This window comes from Chiloscyllium plagiosum, unplaced genomic scaffold (assembly GCF_037043375.1).
Source record: "Chiloscyllium plagiosum isolate Xiang-an unplaced genomic scaffold, Cpla_swu_hap1 HiC_scaffold_7, whole genome shotgun sequence".
NCBI classification, from domain to species: Eukaryota; Metazoa; Chordata; class Chondrichthyes; order Orectolobiformes; family Hemiscylliidae; genus Chiloscyllium; species Chiloscyllium plagiosum.
This window is the reverse complement of record NW_028270145.1, coordinates 42,036,209-42,053,796: the sequence shown is the minus strand read 5'-3', so window position 1 is coordinate 42,053,796 and position 17,588 is coordinate 42,036,209. Positions and strand designations below refer to the sequence as shown.

Genomic DNA, 17,588 nt, shown 5'->3' with positions numbered 1-17,588 from the left:
GTCCACACATTAGCACAGTCAGGTGGGGAATATACCCGGCCAGTATCAATGACTTTTGTTGCTAAGGTCTGTGAATAGCACAAGTCTTGCATTTGACAATGAGATATCTGATAACTTTTGAGACTCATAGCCACCACAACACTGACTAAGATCTGATTCTGCACTTATTGATCTCCAAGTGTTGCTGGTGCCACCTCCCTACGATATTTTTTAGACATGAAGGTGAAATGACCAGTCATTCATAATATTCTGCTGTGTCACATATAATTATTAAAATGCATTCGGTGCTCAAAATATATTTTCAAGACCAATTTGCTGGGTCTTCTGTCTAGTCAACCTTCAGCACAATACTATTAGATGTTGAGACATCCCTGGTCCCTCAACTGTTCCCATCAGTTCTGGTTTGCTAACTATTGAGCTGCCATGGACTGAATGTATGACACACTTTTCATCATTATGCCTGATAAGGTGGTCAACCATCACTCTAGAGAGTGCATATGATGTCATCTGCACTTTTTGCTGTATGTATGCTGTTTCATTGGCAAACCTAATGAGATTATATCAAAATCTCTATGTTCTTGGAGGCATCCTTGCTCATTTTCTTATCTAGCTGAGAGACTAAACATTTATGATCTGTTTTTCTGATCACTTTCAGATGTGTTCAGATTTGAATTTAGGAATTATTTTGTATATCAGAAATTGTTTTCAAGATGTCGAATTCAGTGTTCTATTTAGCCCCTTTCTGAAATTTTGTATTTTTGATGATATTATTTGTGATGGTGTGTCTTCCTGACGTGATTAAATGGGTGTATAGAGATGGAAGGTTTTAACATCTTTCTTTAGTTTAATACTTCCCTAACAGTTAAATGCCTTAGTACAGAGGAACCTCGATTATCCGAACAAGATGGCCGGGCACTATTTCATTTGGATAATTGATTATTTGGTTAATTGATTTCCTCTGGGGCTCAGAGTTTTCTGTGAAGCCTGCTTCTCATTCAGGAGACTAGGCAGCAGCACACTGCGGCGAGCCCCTACCCCCACCCCGCCCCCCAACCCCGTCTCCCCCATCCCCTGCACGCCCACAGAACCCCGTCCGTCCCCACTCCCTGCCCGCTCCTTTGGATCTTATCCCTCACTCCTCCTTCGTTTCCCCTCACATTGACATGTGCCCAATGTTCTATCAGTGCCAACCCATGGTACCTAATGTCACCCAACATCCCCCCATAACCCGCACACCCCTCCCCACCCCCGACCCTCATACCTCTTATGCTAACTTAGTTTCTGCTTCTATGGTCCAAGCCTTTATCTCTTCACCTACCTTGCTAACTTCCCAGCATCCACAATTACCCGTGAATGCAGGAGAAGAAATAAATTTCTATTAAAAGTTTTCTCTCTTGCAAAATGCACTCTATTGCAAAGAAAATCACTCTCACTCCCAAAAAACATTTTTGATGTATGTTGACAGTTCTGGAAACTTTTTGACATACTTTTGACACTTTGTGACACCTCTTGACAGGTTGGACAGTTTCAAAATGTTTAATGCTCCATTTATCCATGAACTTCTTTACAGTTAACACTCCCAAAGGAAATCTGACCCCCTTCCTAAAGGATTCATGACCTCCATCCAAAGGATGCTTTATGAAGGATTTCTCTCACCTTTCTATGGCTTAACGCAAGTACCAAAGGAAGCTTGAACTCCACCTCCAAGGTAGCCGAGGACCACGTCCACAGAGAAATCTCTGCTCTCCAACTGACTGTTTAAATGGGACTTTGGTGTACATATGTTTTAAAAGTGGAATAAAGAGTTACAACTGTAAAGAAAAAAAACTGTGGTGCTACCTCACTGAAGTCAAGGCTAAGTTCTGTCCTTGCAAGAACATGGCTTAATGCACATCAGCAATCATTAATGCTGATATTAATGATCACAATATATTGGTAAGAAGGAAACAAGTGCTGTTTCTCAAGCTTGGGTATTCTGCCTCAATTAGATAACTTCAGCATCACAGAATTAAAGGAGGCAATAGATAGTTGTCTCCTCGTAACCGATGTACTTGCAAAAAACATGTGGCTCTGAGTAATCAGCACGTGTACTCAGCTCGATGGGAGGAGCAGCTACTGTGTTCCACCATTTCCACACATTCATCCAAACTTTTGAATTTCTCTGACAAACCAATTTTGATTCTTTGATTTTTGCCAACAACTCCCTAATATTAGTGAAAGCGTGACTGACATTCTCCTTGCATTGTTGCAATTCATTTTATGGGGGTGTGACCCTGTCTTCTCGCCATTTTTCAGCTGTTTTTACTTATCCATACTTATTGTAGTCACTAACTCATGATTTCTTCTTATATTAGCATTAACTCATAGGCACAAACTGGTGATGATCATTACCGCCTTTTGTTCTTTATCCCTTTTCTCGCCCATCAACCAATATTTTTATTTTCTGAGGGTGCCCTGTAGGTTCATCAGCATCTCTGAATTATTTTCAACTGCCATTCCACTCTCAGCGGAGATCTCCAATCCCCACTCTAATGTATAGTGCCCCTAAACTCCCCTTTTCCTGACTGCATTTTAATTCTTTTCCTGTACTCAGTGTTGAAACAACGAGGACAGTTCTTTACTTCAACCTTTATGCAGATACCACCAGCGCAGGTTTGGCTTGCTTACTCACTTTTGTGCGAACTGTGCCAACACAGAATCCTTGTTATCAATCTCTTTCTTTGCAGTGCCTTCTGTACTCAGTACTCCTCCAGATTCTTTGATGTTCGACCTCCTTGGGTCAGCTTATTATACTAAAGGCTGGTGGGTATTAAAAAATATTCACCTGTTTTGCAGCACTGCTCAGATGATTTTAAATCAGCATCCAGCTCACAGCACCAGGCATTATCTTCATCACTAAATCCATTACTGGAGACTGAGTACATGTTTTGCAATAGTTTTATTCAAGAGATGTTTGGAGCTAAAAAACTGAAGCAAAACTCTGAAGCATGTGGAAAAGTTGAGTAACGTTATATCTTAAGCATCTTACTATACAAATTTTAATCTTCCTTATGCAAACAAAAGAAGAGGTGTCCACTCAAGATCATGGGTTAATGTTAATGTCTTCTTCAACCCGTCAAAAAGTAATCAACCTTTGACCGATAAACAACTGCCTTTCTCTTCTTTATCAATGTTACCATCCTCCAAGGACTTTTCAGAATCCTTTTATTAACATTATCTCCTATTTACACAGGTGTTTCCAGAACTCCTGCTGACACTAGCATCTAGAATGCATAAGGTTCATTCAATACAAGTTTCAGTAGTCTACTTTCATTTTGACTGTGGAAATATCCATTTAACCCTTACTGGTACAATCTAAAACTCTAAATTTACCCTAATAGCATTATCAATGTGGTTGAACAATCTAGCAGACCTAACACCAGACTGAATTCTTTGTTTGTCCTCCAGTTAAAAGTCATCAAAGAGGTCAAGTTATGTGACATCTTCAACACTGAAGATGGATCTGCAAGTAGATACATATGGTTGAGACAAGATGTATCTCTATGCTTTAAGAGGGAGTTCCTGGTTGTGTCAAACACTCACACAATTGAATCCACCAAAGTTACTCCAGTATCCTTCTCTGACCACTGTCTCCTTCAGGACTGAAGTCATTCAAAGACCAGAGGAATTGTTTGGCTGCACGCACTGAATTATGTTGATGCCCCAGGGGCTGACTGCATTGAAAGGCGCTTCCTGTGAGTCTTGTACTTCTTTCCTCTCAATTGTTATCACTTAAAAAAAACCTGGAGCTCACTTGAAGCAACACTACGTAAGAGCATCTTTTCACCCAAATATTCGGTAGTGGGGTATGAAAGCTGACCCAAGGAAACACTGAAAAGCCATTTCAAAGCTTGGAGGACAGTGAAACCCCTCTTTGATTTTCAGTTAGACTGGCAAGAGGCAATCAAGGAAAAGGTCTTTCAAAGGGTTCTAAGTGTGTGTGTGTGTGTGTGTGAGAGAGAGAGAGACAGAGGGAACTTCAGCCTAGTCCTGGGGATTAAGAGTCAAGTGACACCATTATAGTCCATCATCTCCCTAAAACATAGCAGGAAGGAGGAGAGTCCTGCTCCCTGCTTTTATCTGGGGATAACCTTTGGTTTTTTTGTCCCCTGAAGCAGGACTAGAATATCACTCACCAAATTTTGTAAATTTGTAAATTCACAACTGCTTTAACAGAAAGCATAGAAGCAGGAGCAGGCCATTTGACCCCATTCAATATGATCATGGTTAATCATCAAGTTCAATACCGTAATCTTGTCATCCCCCATATCCCTTGATTCCCCTCTTGAAAACACATAATGTTTTGTACTCAATGATGTTCTGTGAATTCCACAGACTTGCCACTTTCTGGATGAAGACAATTCTCCTCATTTCAGTGCTAAAAGGTTTACCCTTTAATCCTTAAACTATCAGCCTTGGGTCTGGACTTCTAAAGCATCTGGAACATCCTTCCTATATCTAATACACTGACTCCTGTTAGAGTTTTATAGGTATCAATGATATCCGCACCCCTCCAGTCCAACATTCTTCTAAACTCCAGGGAATTACAATCCTAACCGACTCGATCTCTCCTCATATGTCAGTGCTGCCACCCCAGGAATCCATCTGGTAAACCTTCGCTGCGCTCGTCTATAACAAAAACATCTTTCCTCAGATGACAAGACCAAAATGGCACACATTATTCCAAGTGTGGCCTCACCAATGCCCTGTATAACTGTAGCAAGATATCCTTGTTCCTGTGCTTGAATCCTTTTGCTACAAAGGCCAACACAAAATGCTATCTAATCTTGTGAGACACACCCCTTTACTTTTACATAACGCCATTATATTTAAGAACAAACAAGAATATGTGGCTAAAAAAACGACCTGCTGTCGAAGCTTTTTATCTCATCTTATCAGGGCAATGGAAGAATGCCAAATTTCAAAGGGAACAACAATTTAGAGTCATAGAGCTGTACAGCATGGAAACAAACCCTTCAGTCTGACTCACCTATGCCAACCAGATATCTTAAATTAATCTAGTCCCGCGTCCCAGCATTTGGTCTATATCCCTTTAAAATTTATATTCCTCGAGAAAAGCGTGATGAGTGTTTGGCATGTTTATCAAGATTGGTTGGGGCATTGCATTGGTGAATGCACCAGGAAATAACTGTCTCCTAAGCTCTTGTTTAATTCATAAAAGGTGTAATGTTTGAACACCCAACCATTTTGGTCCCACTATTAAAGGAACACATCATTTCATTGGAGCAATTAAGAGGTTCACTAGAATGATCCCTAGTATGGAAGGATTGTAAATTGCAAAGGGTAAATTGATTAGGAATCAAAACATTGGAATTTAGAAGAGTGAGAGATGATCTCATTGAAATATAGAGGATTCTTAAGGGGCTTGACAGGATAAATGCTGAGGGGATGTTTTCCCTCATGGAGGAATCTAGGACAAGAGCACATAGCCTCAGATAAAAAGAGGTGCCTATTTAAAATAGAGATGAGGAAGAATTTTTTTTCTCTCTGAGAGGCTTGTAAGTCATTGTAAGACCTTGCCACAGAGACCTGTGGTGGTAAACTCCTTACGTATATTTAAGGCTGAGATTCTTGATGAGTAGGGAATCTAGGGTTATGGGGAAAGTGCAGGAAATTGGTGTGAGGAATGTTAGAGCAGTCATAATTCCATTGCAGAGTACAGCAGGCTCAAGAGGGTGAATAGCTTACTCCTATTCCTACCTCTTATGATCTTATACCCTGCCCTATTCCACTCCCAATCACATCCAATCCCTCTAAAACCATACCTGATCTGCACTGCCACAGGACACCTGGATCCCCATCCTCAACAATTTTCCCACCCCAAGAATTGACACCTCCTCTTCTGACTCCTGATGCCTCCATCCTCAACACCTTCCCCTCATCATCTGCCCAACCTTTGGGTAGCCAATTGTCTTCCCCAACACTGGAATGCCCTAACCCAATTTCAACATTGGGCACTCACTCACCCAACTTCAACCTACCCTGTTTCCCTGCCATCTACCCCCTCAACCACCTCCCACCTTACTATCCACCAACACAGTCATCTGTCAGCATACCCCCTCATCTGACACCTTACCCTAACCCCTCATCCATCTGCCACACTATTCACCTTCCATCCTGCCAATTCATTCCCACACCCACTAACCATAAACACTCACCTTCCTTCAGTCGCTCGTAAAAGAGGCTTTGGCACCTTGAGGCTGTGTTTACTTGCTGTAAAAGTAGGTGCGGCTTCTGTAAAAGTTCACGTGTTTTGTTTTGGACTGGATCTGGCATTGGAACTCAGGTGCGAAAAATCCTGGGCAGGTAAGTAGGTAACTTTTTGTCTGACATGAACAGAGTTCCTGACCCTGATCTGAACATTAGGGCCATTGTTTTCATGTTGAAAAGCCCATCGGTTGATCATAAACAACAATAAAGTTAACAAAAACAGAAGTTACTGGAAAAGCTCAGCAGGTCTGGCAGCATCTGTGAAGAGAAATCACAGTTAACATTTCAGGGTCGGTGACCCTTCCTCAGAACGATAAAGTTAATATTAGTGCTGAAATTAACATGCTGTGTTCCCTGTTGTGATTAACATGACGTTGTCTTTTCACTTTTTTTCTTTCTGTTTGCGTAGCCTCTCCTTTGATTATTTGCTGCAGTCCTTTTAAATCAGCTTTGGGATGTCCATTTCATGTTTTGTAATTTCCCTACTCTACTGTAAGTAAGCAAGTACTGTCAAGCTGTTGGAAATTGAGGCTCTTCACAGCTGATCCTACCCTATTCCCACCCAATAGCAGCTCCTTTTCACTTGGGAATTGGATATGTTTCAGGAGCAAAAATATTAAATTATATCTTTAAAAATGTGAATTTCCAGGCTGTAATGTTTTCCTCCAACTCTTGACTTTTTTCAGTGATTCTAGTGTATGAATCCAGAAAGTAAATATTGTCAGGTCATTTACCCGAACGGGGGGAGTGAATGGTGGCAGGTTATTGAAGCAGATTCAACCACACTGATGTCCAATGTACACTTTTCCACTTCCCAGCAGTAATAATTGTACTCAAAATGCTAACATATGCTTATATCATTCCTTCTTGAGAGTAGTTAGTTATAGTTTTCACACTACCACATAGATGAAATTAGCTACTACATTTAAATGGATCAAGTTTCTAGTCAAGGAGATAAATGCTCCTAAGTCAGTCGCACAAATTAGTCCAAAGGTTAACTCAGCTCTTAGTGGAGCCTTAAACATTTTATGGTTTAATGATGCTTGTATGATTTGTTTAAAGGTTTATGGCAGAGTAAAGATTAAAGGATATAGACCTTGTTTACTGGACTTTGCTACTTTAATTTAAAACAAAATATTGAAACAAAATAATCTCTTCTTTAAACTTGAGCTGCAGGTAATTCCCCAGTGCTAAGAGACTTGAACACCAAAGATGGATTCAGGTATCTTTTATTTTACCTTGTGACTTTCTTGAAAGAAAAGCCAGATTAAATATAGTCTGTTCATTTCAGTTAATAGTTGATTGCTGAAATGTGTTTGCAGACTAATATTTAAATGTTCTTTTATTTGATATTATGGCAGAGACAGAGGTGCTCAAGTATATTACAACTGGTATTCTTCATTCTGATGTAGCTGCACAGTGTTAGTCTAAACATCAATGGTCAAATGCAACCTTATATAATTTATTATACATCATGAATTTGCATACATAGGAATTATGGATTTATCAAAAAGATATTTATGTACTTGCCCTGAATTAAACTTTGATTTTTTAAAATTTGCTTTTTTTTGTTGCTGGTGATACTAGTCGGAATCTTACACTTTCCTTGACCAGATACTTGACTCAAAGAAATCTTGATGGCTGACTTTTGTCATTTGTTAGAAGAAGTTGTTGGCTGATATCTTTATGAATACTAGCCTGTTCCCCTTCTTTTTACTCAAAACATTCCTCTTCCAAGTTGTCATTCAGTTACCTAACCAAAGACATTTTAACTTCATTATGCTCACATTATGGTCTGCCTTAATGATGAGGAGGCTATGGTGTTGAAAAATCAGCTCAGGGTCAAGTGGGATTGCATAATTGTGAAATATCTGGTTCAACTTCAGACAGTAGCCAGGGAGAAAGAAAAGAATTGACCACTAGGGAGTAGGGACCAAAGATAATATCAACTGCATTCTCTTTTATCTGACCCTGTTAAGAGTCAAGTACATTGGATCATTCCCTGCTTAGGATACCTACACCATTTCACAAAATACAGGCATTTATGAATGATACTATCTAGCACAAACTTTACAGAATATATTTCCCACTAGTTGGAAGGTTTAAAGTTCCTAATAGTTCAACATCAAAAAACTACAGTTCATATTCTTTAACCCAATGTGGTGTAATATTGATTAAGTCAGAAACTGTGTTTTAATTCTTCTGAATGAAATGAGTAGTAGCAAGACATCAAGTCATACTTTGGATGTACAATCTGGTAAAAATCTATAATGTTGGCTAATTCTGTAATTTATCTTCTCTAAACTGCCCATTTAGGTGCCAAAGGGCATAAGATTGTGTCTAATATCACGGCTGATGGAGGCTCTACTGTGTTTAGTCCCAATATCCAAGGATTGAACAGTGCTACCATCAAAATATCGACAAATCCCAGCTCGAAATCTCATGGCGAGAAAGCCAGGAATAAAGTACCTTTGGGTAACTGTTATTTTGATATTGAATTGTAACATGATATGCACCACATTAAATTATTCAGCTTTTGTCAGTTATTAGATCAAGCACTTAAATGGAAGCAGAATAAAGTGTACAACTGGAAAAAATTGTAGTCTATATTTGTGTTTCAGTACTAATCCACCACCCAAGGTCAAATTTCTACATGATCTGTCTTCAACTATTTTATAGTCTAAACATTTCCTGTGTGAAATGAAACTCGCTGTGTGCCTTTCCTGGAACCATAAAATGATTTCCTTCCCTCCTCCTCGAACCAATAACGAGAGAGAGAGGAGTTGTTAGAAAATTGTTTGCAGCTTAGAAACAGCAGATCCACAGCAGTGTGCATCATCATAACTAGTGAAGATGGTAGGAACTCTGGAAAAGCTTGTGATGTGTGTCAGCAGACTCAGGTGGCTGTCTGTATGGAGTTTGCACATTGCCCCTGTGTATGCATGGGTTTTTTTCTTTGGTACTCTGGTTTCTTTCCAATCCAAAGGTGTGAAGGTTTGGTGGATTGACCATGCCAAATTGCCCATAATGTCCAGAGGTGTGCAGGTGAGGTGGATTAGACATGGGAAATGTGGGGTTACGGGGATAGGGTGGTTGGGAAGTGGTGGGTTTGGGTGGGATGCTTTTTGGAGCGTTAGTGCAGAGTTGACCAGTATATATTCATTCTGAGTCTTCTAAAACATTGCTTTAAATGCCTGCTTTTGTGTCTCTATTGACCTATTCCCCAACCTAGAATGCCAGTTCACTTCAGCCAGCTCAGCTTTCATGCCCGCAGTGTTGTTCTTATTCAGATTTAAAGTACTAGTCCATGACCCAATCTTCTCCCTTTCTAACTGGATGTGAAATTCAGTCATACTGTGGTGGCTGCTACCTATGGATACCTTAATGTGGATGATTTGCTTGCTAAATGATATGGCAGCCGAACATTGCTAGAACTGACTTTTCTTTTGGTTGCAGTACATTTCGTTATTATGTGTGTGCAAGCTTGGAAAGGATTTTTGGGCAATTAAGATTTTTTGATTTGGTTGAGCTCAACTGATTAAAAGTCTCACTTAAAACTGTTTAGGTTAGAAGTTATATGTTGAACAGAACTAAACCATTATACAAAGACACTGTATCAATGATGTTGTAACAAGGTGAGGGGGGTCATGGCTCAAATTGATTTAAACCCTCTCTTGGTCAGCTGCAACAATACAATTTATTTTAGCACATAGCTATCACATTTCAATTAAATGTTGCTAATCAGATCAAAAATAAAGGCGAACCAATTCCAAGGTTTTCTTGAATGAGAGTGGAGATTTATGACCTGAAAAAAATAATAAAACCTAATAGCAAGCACACATGTAAACTACAGGTAATGAGCTCACAAAAAGGAGGCATTGGTGAGGTACTGAAAACAAGAAGAGTTGGAGATCACAGAAGGTCAGGCAGCATCCGTGGAGAGAAAGCAAGCAAACGTTTCGAGTCGAGATGCTTCTTCATTACAGCTATCTGATACAGACAGGGAGGTAAAGGCAGTTGGAAGTTTGCAGTTATTCAAGTGTTTTGAATTGCAAAAGTGAAACCTGAGGTCAACTATTTAGGTACTCTCCTGCTTCCTCCATAATGGAAAACTGCAGATGTGCCCGTGCTTCTGCTTAATGGTCACTGTTGTTTGAAGATGCTTTTTGTCGGTTTGTATCTGAAATCTAGGTTGAGAGAGAGAGAGAGAGAGATAGTCTTTCCAGCCCTTGTTCTCAAAACCATGTTTCCTGGTCTGTTCTCTGCTGCTGTTAATAAAGGTTAATAGGCATATAATCCCGACTCTGCTCATTCTTTCTTTGGGCTGAATACTTTGCAACCTTTTCATTTCAATCTATGTGTATTTCTTTACTCTTGAAAACAATGGAATTTTCAATGGGCTGTAGAGTGTCATTTTATCTTAAGAAGGAACAAGTTTTTCCTCACTAGAGCCCATAAAATTTCAGACTCGAGCTGTGCTATTGATAAAACCCTGAAGGAGACTTGAATCCTGGAGATGTCTAAATCAGTCCTTTCCCACTGTTTGATTGAACAATACTTTGTATAGAACAATTAATGTAAATGGTAGCAAATAACTATAAAATACAGCTTTTATTAACAATTGATTTAATTGCTTATTCTTCAATTACAGTATACTTGAAATACTTCCCCTAATCAATCATCTGTTTTTCACTGGTTGCCACTTATAATATCATTATTAGTGTTCTGTAATTGTGTTACTGTGACATAATGCAACAACACATGGTAGCTTCTTTGCTCTGTTGGATTAGCTGTCTGTATAAATTTATGGACTATAGAAAATGAGCTGAAAATGTGTTGCTGGAAAAGTGCAGCAGGTCAGGCAGCATCCAAGGAACAGGAGAATCGATGTTTCAGGCATGAGCCCTTCTTCAGGAATGAGGAAAGTGTGCCAAGCAGGCAAAGATAAAAGGTAGGGAGGAGGGACTTGGGGGAGGGGCGTTGGAAATGCGATAGGTGGAAGGAGGTTAAGGTGAGGGTGATAGGCCGGAGTGGGAGTGGGGGCGGAGAGATCAGGAAGAAGATTGCAGATTAGGAACTTGGTGCTGAGTTCGAGGGATTTGACTGAGACAAGGTGGGGGGAGGGGAAATGAGGAAACTGGAGAAGTCTGAGTTCATCCCTTGTGGTTGGAGGGTTCCTAGGCAGAAAATGAGGCGCTCTTCCTCTAGCCGTCGTGTTGCTATGGTATGGAGATGGAGGAGTCCAAGGACCTGCATGTCCTTGGTGGAGTGGGAGGGGGAGTTGAAGTGTTGAGCCACGGGGTAGTTAGGTTGGTTGGTCCGGCTGTCCCAGAGGTGTTCTCTGAAACGTTCCGCAAGTAGGCGTTCTGTCTCCCTAATACAGAGGAGGACACATAGGGTGCAGCGGATGCAGTAAATGATGTGTGTGGAGGCGCAGGTGAATTTATGGCAGATATGGAAGGATCCCTTGGGGCCTTGGAGGGAAGTAAGGGGGGAGATGTGGGCGCAAGTTTTGCATTTCTACAATTTTGACATTATCCTTCCACTCCCATTTCTAGCTCAGAATTGATACAACCGATCTGCTTTTCACACACATGACCGGCGCAAGGCAATCAAGTCCAAAAATAGTTTTAGCTATTTTTAAGTAACATGTTCCGAGATTAGATTAGATTAGATTAGATTAGACCTACACTGTGGAAACAGGCCCCTCGGCCCAACAAGTCCACACCGCCCCGCCGAAGCGCAACCCACCCATTCCGAGATGTTATGACACACTCTGGAACCTTGAACCTTGACTCAGATTTGGCACTGCCACTGCGCCTGAAGAGACCAACATTATTTTTAATCAACCTATTCAGAACTGTTATGACACAGCTCCATGGAAAGTGAGTAATTAATTCCAGATCTTCTGGTTTAGAAGTAGGTGCACTACCATTGACCATGAGACTCCAACCTAAAATAGTTTTAAGATGAGAGTAATTCATTATACAATAATAGCCTGAAATGACTTGGAGTAGAATTCATACACTGTGTATGAATTGATTATTGAAAATATGACACATGTATGTTTTACATTAAGGAAGATCACTCAGGGATAACAAATCTTTAATCTTTTCCTTGCAGCTCCGATGAAGAAAATAAACACTAAAGACCTGGAAAGCAAAGTGACAGGTATTTCATTTTTCCTACATGCGTTTTTATTTGTAAGAACACAAGAGAGTTGTAAATGAGGAGGATTGTTCTGACCCTCTAAATTTGTCCATTCAGAGGATTCTTAAGGCTGCCTTTAAAATACCCTGCGTAAGTGTCTCTCTTAGTCTGGGCAGCTTTAACTGTATTCAATTGTATTCAGGGATGGTCCTATTGGAATACTATGCAGAATGATCACAACTTCTTCCCAAATTTGCAATCTACAGTTTAGTCAACATTGTTTCAGTGCAGCATTGTTAGATATATTTTGCATAGAGTCTACCTTCTCTCAAATTTTAATTTAAATCCATCCTTCAAAATTTTAGCATTATTCACAGACTATCTGTTAACCATTTTGCCTTCAAAATATCATAATACTCTTCTGTACCAAACTTTATTTGTTATTCTTCTCCCTGTTTACACATTACACATCCTGCAATTGTTGTAGGCCTTCTAATTCTATTGCTGAATCAAGGTTATTTGCATTAAATAGAAATATAGAAGTGCCATCAACACTGGAGACATTTCATTAAATACTCCCCCCTCCTCCTACATAGTAAGCTCTCCATTATTTTTAATATTAAATAAAACAAAACCGTTGAAAATACTCTAAAGCTGGCAGCAATTGTGGACAGAGTTAACTTCTCATGTCTGTTTTCATTGTTCTATTTTTAGCACCACACATAACTTGGCTATTCCTGGATTTTGCTCTTCAAAGTCCTCCACAGAGCTTTCAGTTTAACTCAATAACTTTTGAGAGTTTAGCTGGCCTAGTGGTATTACCATTAGATTATTAATCCAGAGATCCAGGGAATGTTCTGAAGACCCAGGTTCCAATGCTGTCATGGCAGATGGTGGAATTTGAGTTTAGCTGGCCTAGTGGTATTACCATTAGATTATTAATCCAGAGATCCAGGGAATGTTCTGAAGACCCAGGTTCCAATGCTGTCATGGCAGATGGTGGAATTTGAATTAAATAATAATCTGGAATTAAAGGTCTAATAATGACCTTGAAACTGTTGTTGACTGTTTGAAAAGCCTGTTTGGAAGGAAGCTGCCATCCTTACCTGGTCTGGCTTGCATGTGACTCCAGACCCACAGCAGTGTACACAAGTAGACATTGAACCCTACAGTGTGGAAGCAGGCCATTCAGCCCATCGATTCCACATCGACCCTCCGAACAGCATCCCACCCAGACCCACCCCCTCTGAACCATGCATTTCCCATTATTAATTAACATAACCTACACATCCCTGGACAATTTAGCACAGCCACTCACCCTAATCTGCATATCTTTGGACTGTGGGAGGAAACCGGAGCACCCAGAGGAAATCCACGCAGACACAGGGAGAATGTAATTTTTCTCTCAGTTGCCCTCTTGGCAATTAGGGATGGACAATGAATGCTGACCTAACCAGTGATGCCCACATTCTCTAAATGAATAAAAATAATACCAGAAATTGCAGATGGAATTTAATCCTGATAAGGTAATACATTTGGAGAGGTCTAATAAGGGAAGTATGAACACAATGAATGGTAGTTTCGTAAGGAGTACTGAAGAACAAAGTGTACAAGTTCAAAGGTGTTAGCACAGGTAGATAGGGTTGTGAAGAAGGGGTGTGGGATGTTTTCCTTCATTAGCCAGGGCATAGAATGTAGGAGCAGAAGTCCTTTTGCAACTTTATACAGCAGTTGTGAGGTCACCACACCATTCTATGGATGTGACTGCACTGGAGAGGGTGCAAAGGAGATTCACTAGGATATTGCCTGGATGGATGCCTGGGGCGGCACGGTTAGCACTGCTACCTCACAGTGCCAGGGACCCGGGCTAGATTCTCGCCTCAGGCAACTATCTGTGTGGAGTTTGCACATTCTCCCTGTGTCTGTGTGGGTTACCTCCGGGTGCTCCGGTTTCCTCATCACATAATCCAAAGATGTGTGCAGGCCAAGTGAATTGGCCATGCTAAATTGCCCATAGTGTTATGTGCGTTAGTCAGGGGTAAATAAAGGGTAGGGGAATGGGTCTGGGTGGGTTACTCTTTGGACGGTCAGTGTGGACTTGTTGGGCCGAAGGGCCTGTTTCCATACTGTGGGAAACCTAATCTAACCTCTGGAGAGTCTCAGTTATGAGGAGTTACTGGACAGGGTGGGTTTGTTTTCCCTGAAGTAGAGGAGGCTGAGGGGGAATTTCACTGAGGTATACAAAATACTGAGAGGCATACAGATGGTAGATCATGAGGATAATTTACCCTTTTAGACATGTCCAAGAGCAGACGGCATAAGTTTAAGGTGACAAATAAGTGGTTTAGAAGGAACCTGAGGGAGCATATTTTCCACCCAGAGGGTGGTATAAATATGGAATATGGTTGGCTGAGCAGATGGTGAAGACAAGTGGTCTCACAACATTTAAGAAGCAGCTGGATGAGTGCTTAAAATGCCAGCGCATAGTAGGCTGTCGGATTAGCATAGTTTGGTATTTTTGGTCGGCATAGACATGGTGGGCCAAAGGGCCTGATTCTATGCGGTGTGCCTCTATGTCACTGTGGCATAAAATTTTCCAATGTCCATTTTGCTAGCATTTCCTTGAAATGCTCAAGGACATCGATCAGGCAGGATCTTTCCCTTATGAATTTGTCTTCGCTCTTTTCCTGGCATACATGTCCACATCAATTTCTATGAGGGTAGGAATATTCAGATCTATGTTTTTCGACATTAAAGAAAGAAGAGATTTGGGAATTATAATGGCAAAGTGAAGTTGAAATACATGATCAGATGTGAGATTTTGAAAGTTGGAGTGGGTAAAGGGAGTACATGGCCTAATCTTACTCCCTTTTCTTATGTAAAAGTACTGCACTGGCCAGTCTCAAACGTCAATGAAATTCAGTCCTTTGCCTGACACACAGCAACATAGGAACCAAAGTTAGGCATTTAGTTGTTTTTAGTGAGTTTGTGACTGATATGTGACCTAAACCCACATACTTGCTTTCCATATCCGTTAATGTCTTTAGAAAATAATGTATTAATTTCAGATGTAAAGTTAATGACTGCTATTTGTGGAAGTGTTCCAAACTTAACATGTAGGATTGTTCTCTGTTCTTTTGAAAGACCAGGCTTTTAATTTTAGGGTATGTTACATTAATTGGTCTAATTCACTGGTTTCCTTCTCTTGTCTTTCTTAAATAGTAGAATGAAGTGCATTTTTCCAGTCTAATAGAACAATTCCTGATTTTAGATAACTTTGGAAGATCGCAACTAAGACATCTAGGAGTTAAATTTAGATACTGCTTTTCATGACCAAAGATATTCCATGCAGTTTTACATCCAATGAGATATTTTTTGAAACTTACTCATTGTTGTAATGCAAGAAGCATGCTAGCCAATGTATGCAGAGTTTACAACCTTGGTTTGAAACAATCTTGTCTTGGGGATTTGACACAATTAATGCCATTAATTTTATTACTGTTAAATTGCTTATATTAATTTTGGTACCTGTCCCTGAATTAATATTAACTTCCTTGTGATTTCTGTCACGGTATTCTCTTTTTCTACTGTAAATACTGGCAGAATTTTTTTTTCTAACAGTTCTGATATAATATTACCATTGTTAAGTTTTATAGGGGCCCACAATGCTTTCTTATCTTCATTTTGAATTGTATAACTGCAAAGGTTTCTTGTGTGCATTTGGTTTCCCTTCAAGTTTCATTTTACATCAGCTTTTTATAGCACTAATTCTGTAATTATCCTGTTTCATTCTGTGTACCTCTTCCAATCATCAGCACATGCTTTTTCTTTGCATTCTGATTTGTTTTGCATTTAGTTTTATGTTGACCCTTACATCTTATATTTTAACAAGTATAGTTCTTTGTCCCTTGGGGTGTACATCTTTCTCACATTAAGATCCAATAGAAAACTGTTTGATTCTCAGAGGTAATTTTTATTAGACCAAATTAAAAGACATTTGAGCTAGAAGGTCTTTTTTCTAATTGTTTCAGAATAATAGCTGAAAGATTTTTTAATAAATGATTAGCTTTTCAAATCAGGTAAAAGGAGGTGTTATAATATTCAATTTCATGATGTTAACATCACATATTGTCAAAGCAGATTTTAAGTTTGATTTCTTTAAATTCTGTTTTTTAACTTCTTACATTTAGGTGTGACATTAATTCCTATATTTCTTTCCATGTTTTACAACAACAGACAAGAAAACCTTTGTGCAACAAAACTGGGCGAATCTTGTTCAGAAGGTGCAAAACGTTGAAGAACTTGCAGATCAAATGATGGGGTTTGGCCTCACAAATGAAATGTATTCTGAAATCATGAGCTGCAAAACATCTCAAGAGAAGATGAGGAAACTTCTACAATACATGACAGTGGCTGAAAATACTTGTAATCATCTCTTTACAAAATTGTGTGAGTTGCAATATTGTGTTATGGAAGAGCTCATTCAATAAAGTGAACAATTTCCCACCTAATACAGCTTATGTTGTGACTCTTTCATAACTTCAGGACATCCCACAGACGTTACAGTCAATGAAGTATATTATAGTCATTTTATTATCAGAAATGCTGCAGCTAATTTGTGCACAAATAGCAATGAGATAATGATTAGAGATGGTCGGGGCCAGATATTTTCTGACAGGTGGTAGGACAGCATGGTATTGAGAGGAAAATTGTAGAAGCTGAGGAACGTGGAGATTCCTATTGAGATTAACAGTAGGAGTTTAATTTTAATTCATTCACCTGCTGTTAGAAAGAGAGCTCCAAATTTTGAGTTACAGTGAAGGAATGACTTGGAGATGCCGATGTTGGACTGGGGTGTACAAAGTTAAAAATCACACAACACCAGGTTATAGTCCAACAGGTTTAATTGGAAGCACACTAGCTTTCTAGTCACTATCACCTGATGAAGGAGCGTCGCTCCGAAAGCTAGTGTGCTTCCAATTAAACCTGTTGGACTATAACCTGGTGTTGTGTGATTTTTCACTTTGAAGGAATGACGAACTAGTTCCAAACCCTGAGGCTATGAGATTTGGGTGGATAAGAACAGGGAGGGAAATGTTATGTTTGCAATCTGTCCGAAATAGGTATTCAATTATGTCATGGTGGATCTCTAATTCATCTTCTTTTAT

At 39.7% G+C, this 17,588-nt stretch overlaps 1 protein-coding gene across 2 annotated transcripts; it reads left to right on the top strand.

Moving 5' to 3' along the window:
- Positions 1–6,275: 6,275 nt before the first annotated feature.
- LOC148149599 (uncharacterized) lies at positions 6,276–16,931 on the top strand. Of its 2 annotated transcripts, none has more exons than XM_087988961.1 (5): positions 6,276–6,366; positions 7,447–7,492; positions 8,587–8,745; positions 12,394–12,441; positions 16,657–16,931. In XM_087988961.1, the coding sequence occupies exons 2-5, from the start codon at positions 7,483–7,485 to the stop codon at positions 16,908–16,910; spliced, it is 471 nt and encodes a 156-aa protein (XP_087845087.1). In that variant the 5' UTR covers positions 6,276–6,366; positions 7,447–7,482; the 3' UTR covers positions 16,911–16,931. The 2 variants fall into 2 exon arrangements, with proteins under 2 accessions (XP_087845087.1, XP_087845088.1); XM_087988962.1 differs by having other exon boundaries at positions 6,307–6,366; positions 7,441–7,492.
- Positions 16,932–17,588: the final 657 nt, after the last annotated feature.

Coding starts and splice junctions, on each gene's coding strand:
- LOC148149599 (XM_087988961.1), top strand. Junction 8,746..12,393: donor CAGGAATAAAGTACCTTTGG/GTAACTGTTATT, acceptor TTTTCCTTGCAG/CTCCGATGAAGAAAATAAAC. Junction 12,442..16,656: donor CCTGGAAAGCAAAGTGACAG/GTATTTCATTTT, acceptor TTACAACAACAG/ACAAGAAAACCTTTGTGCAA.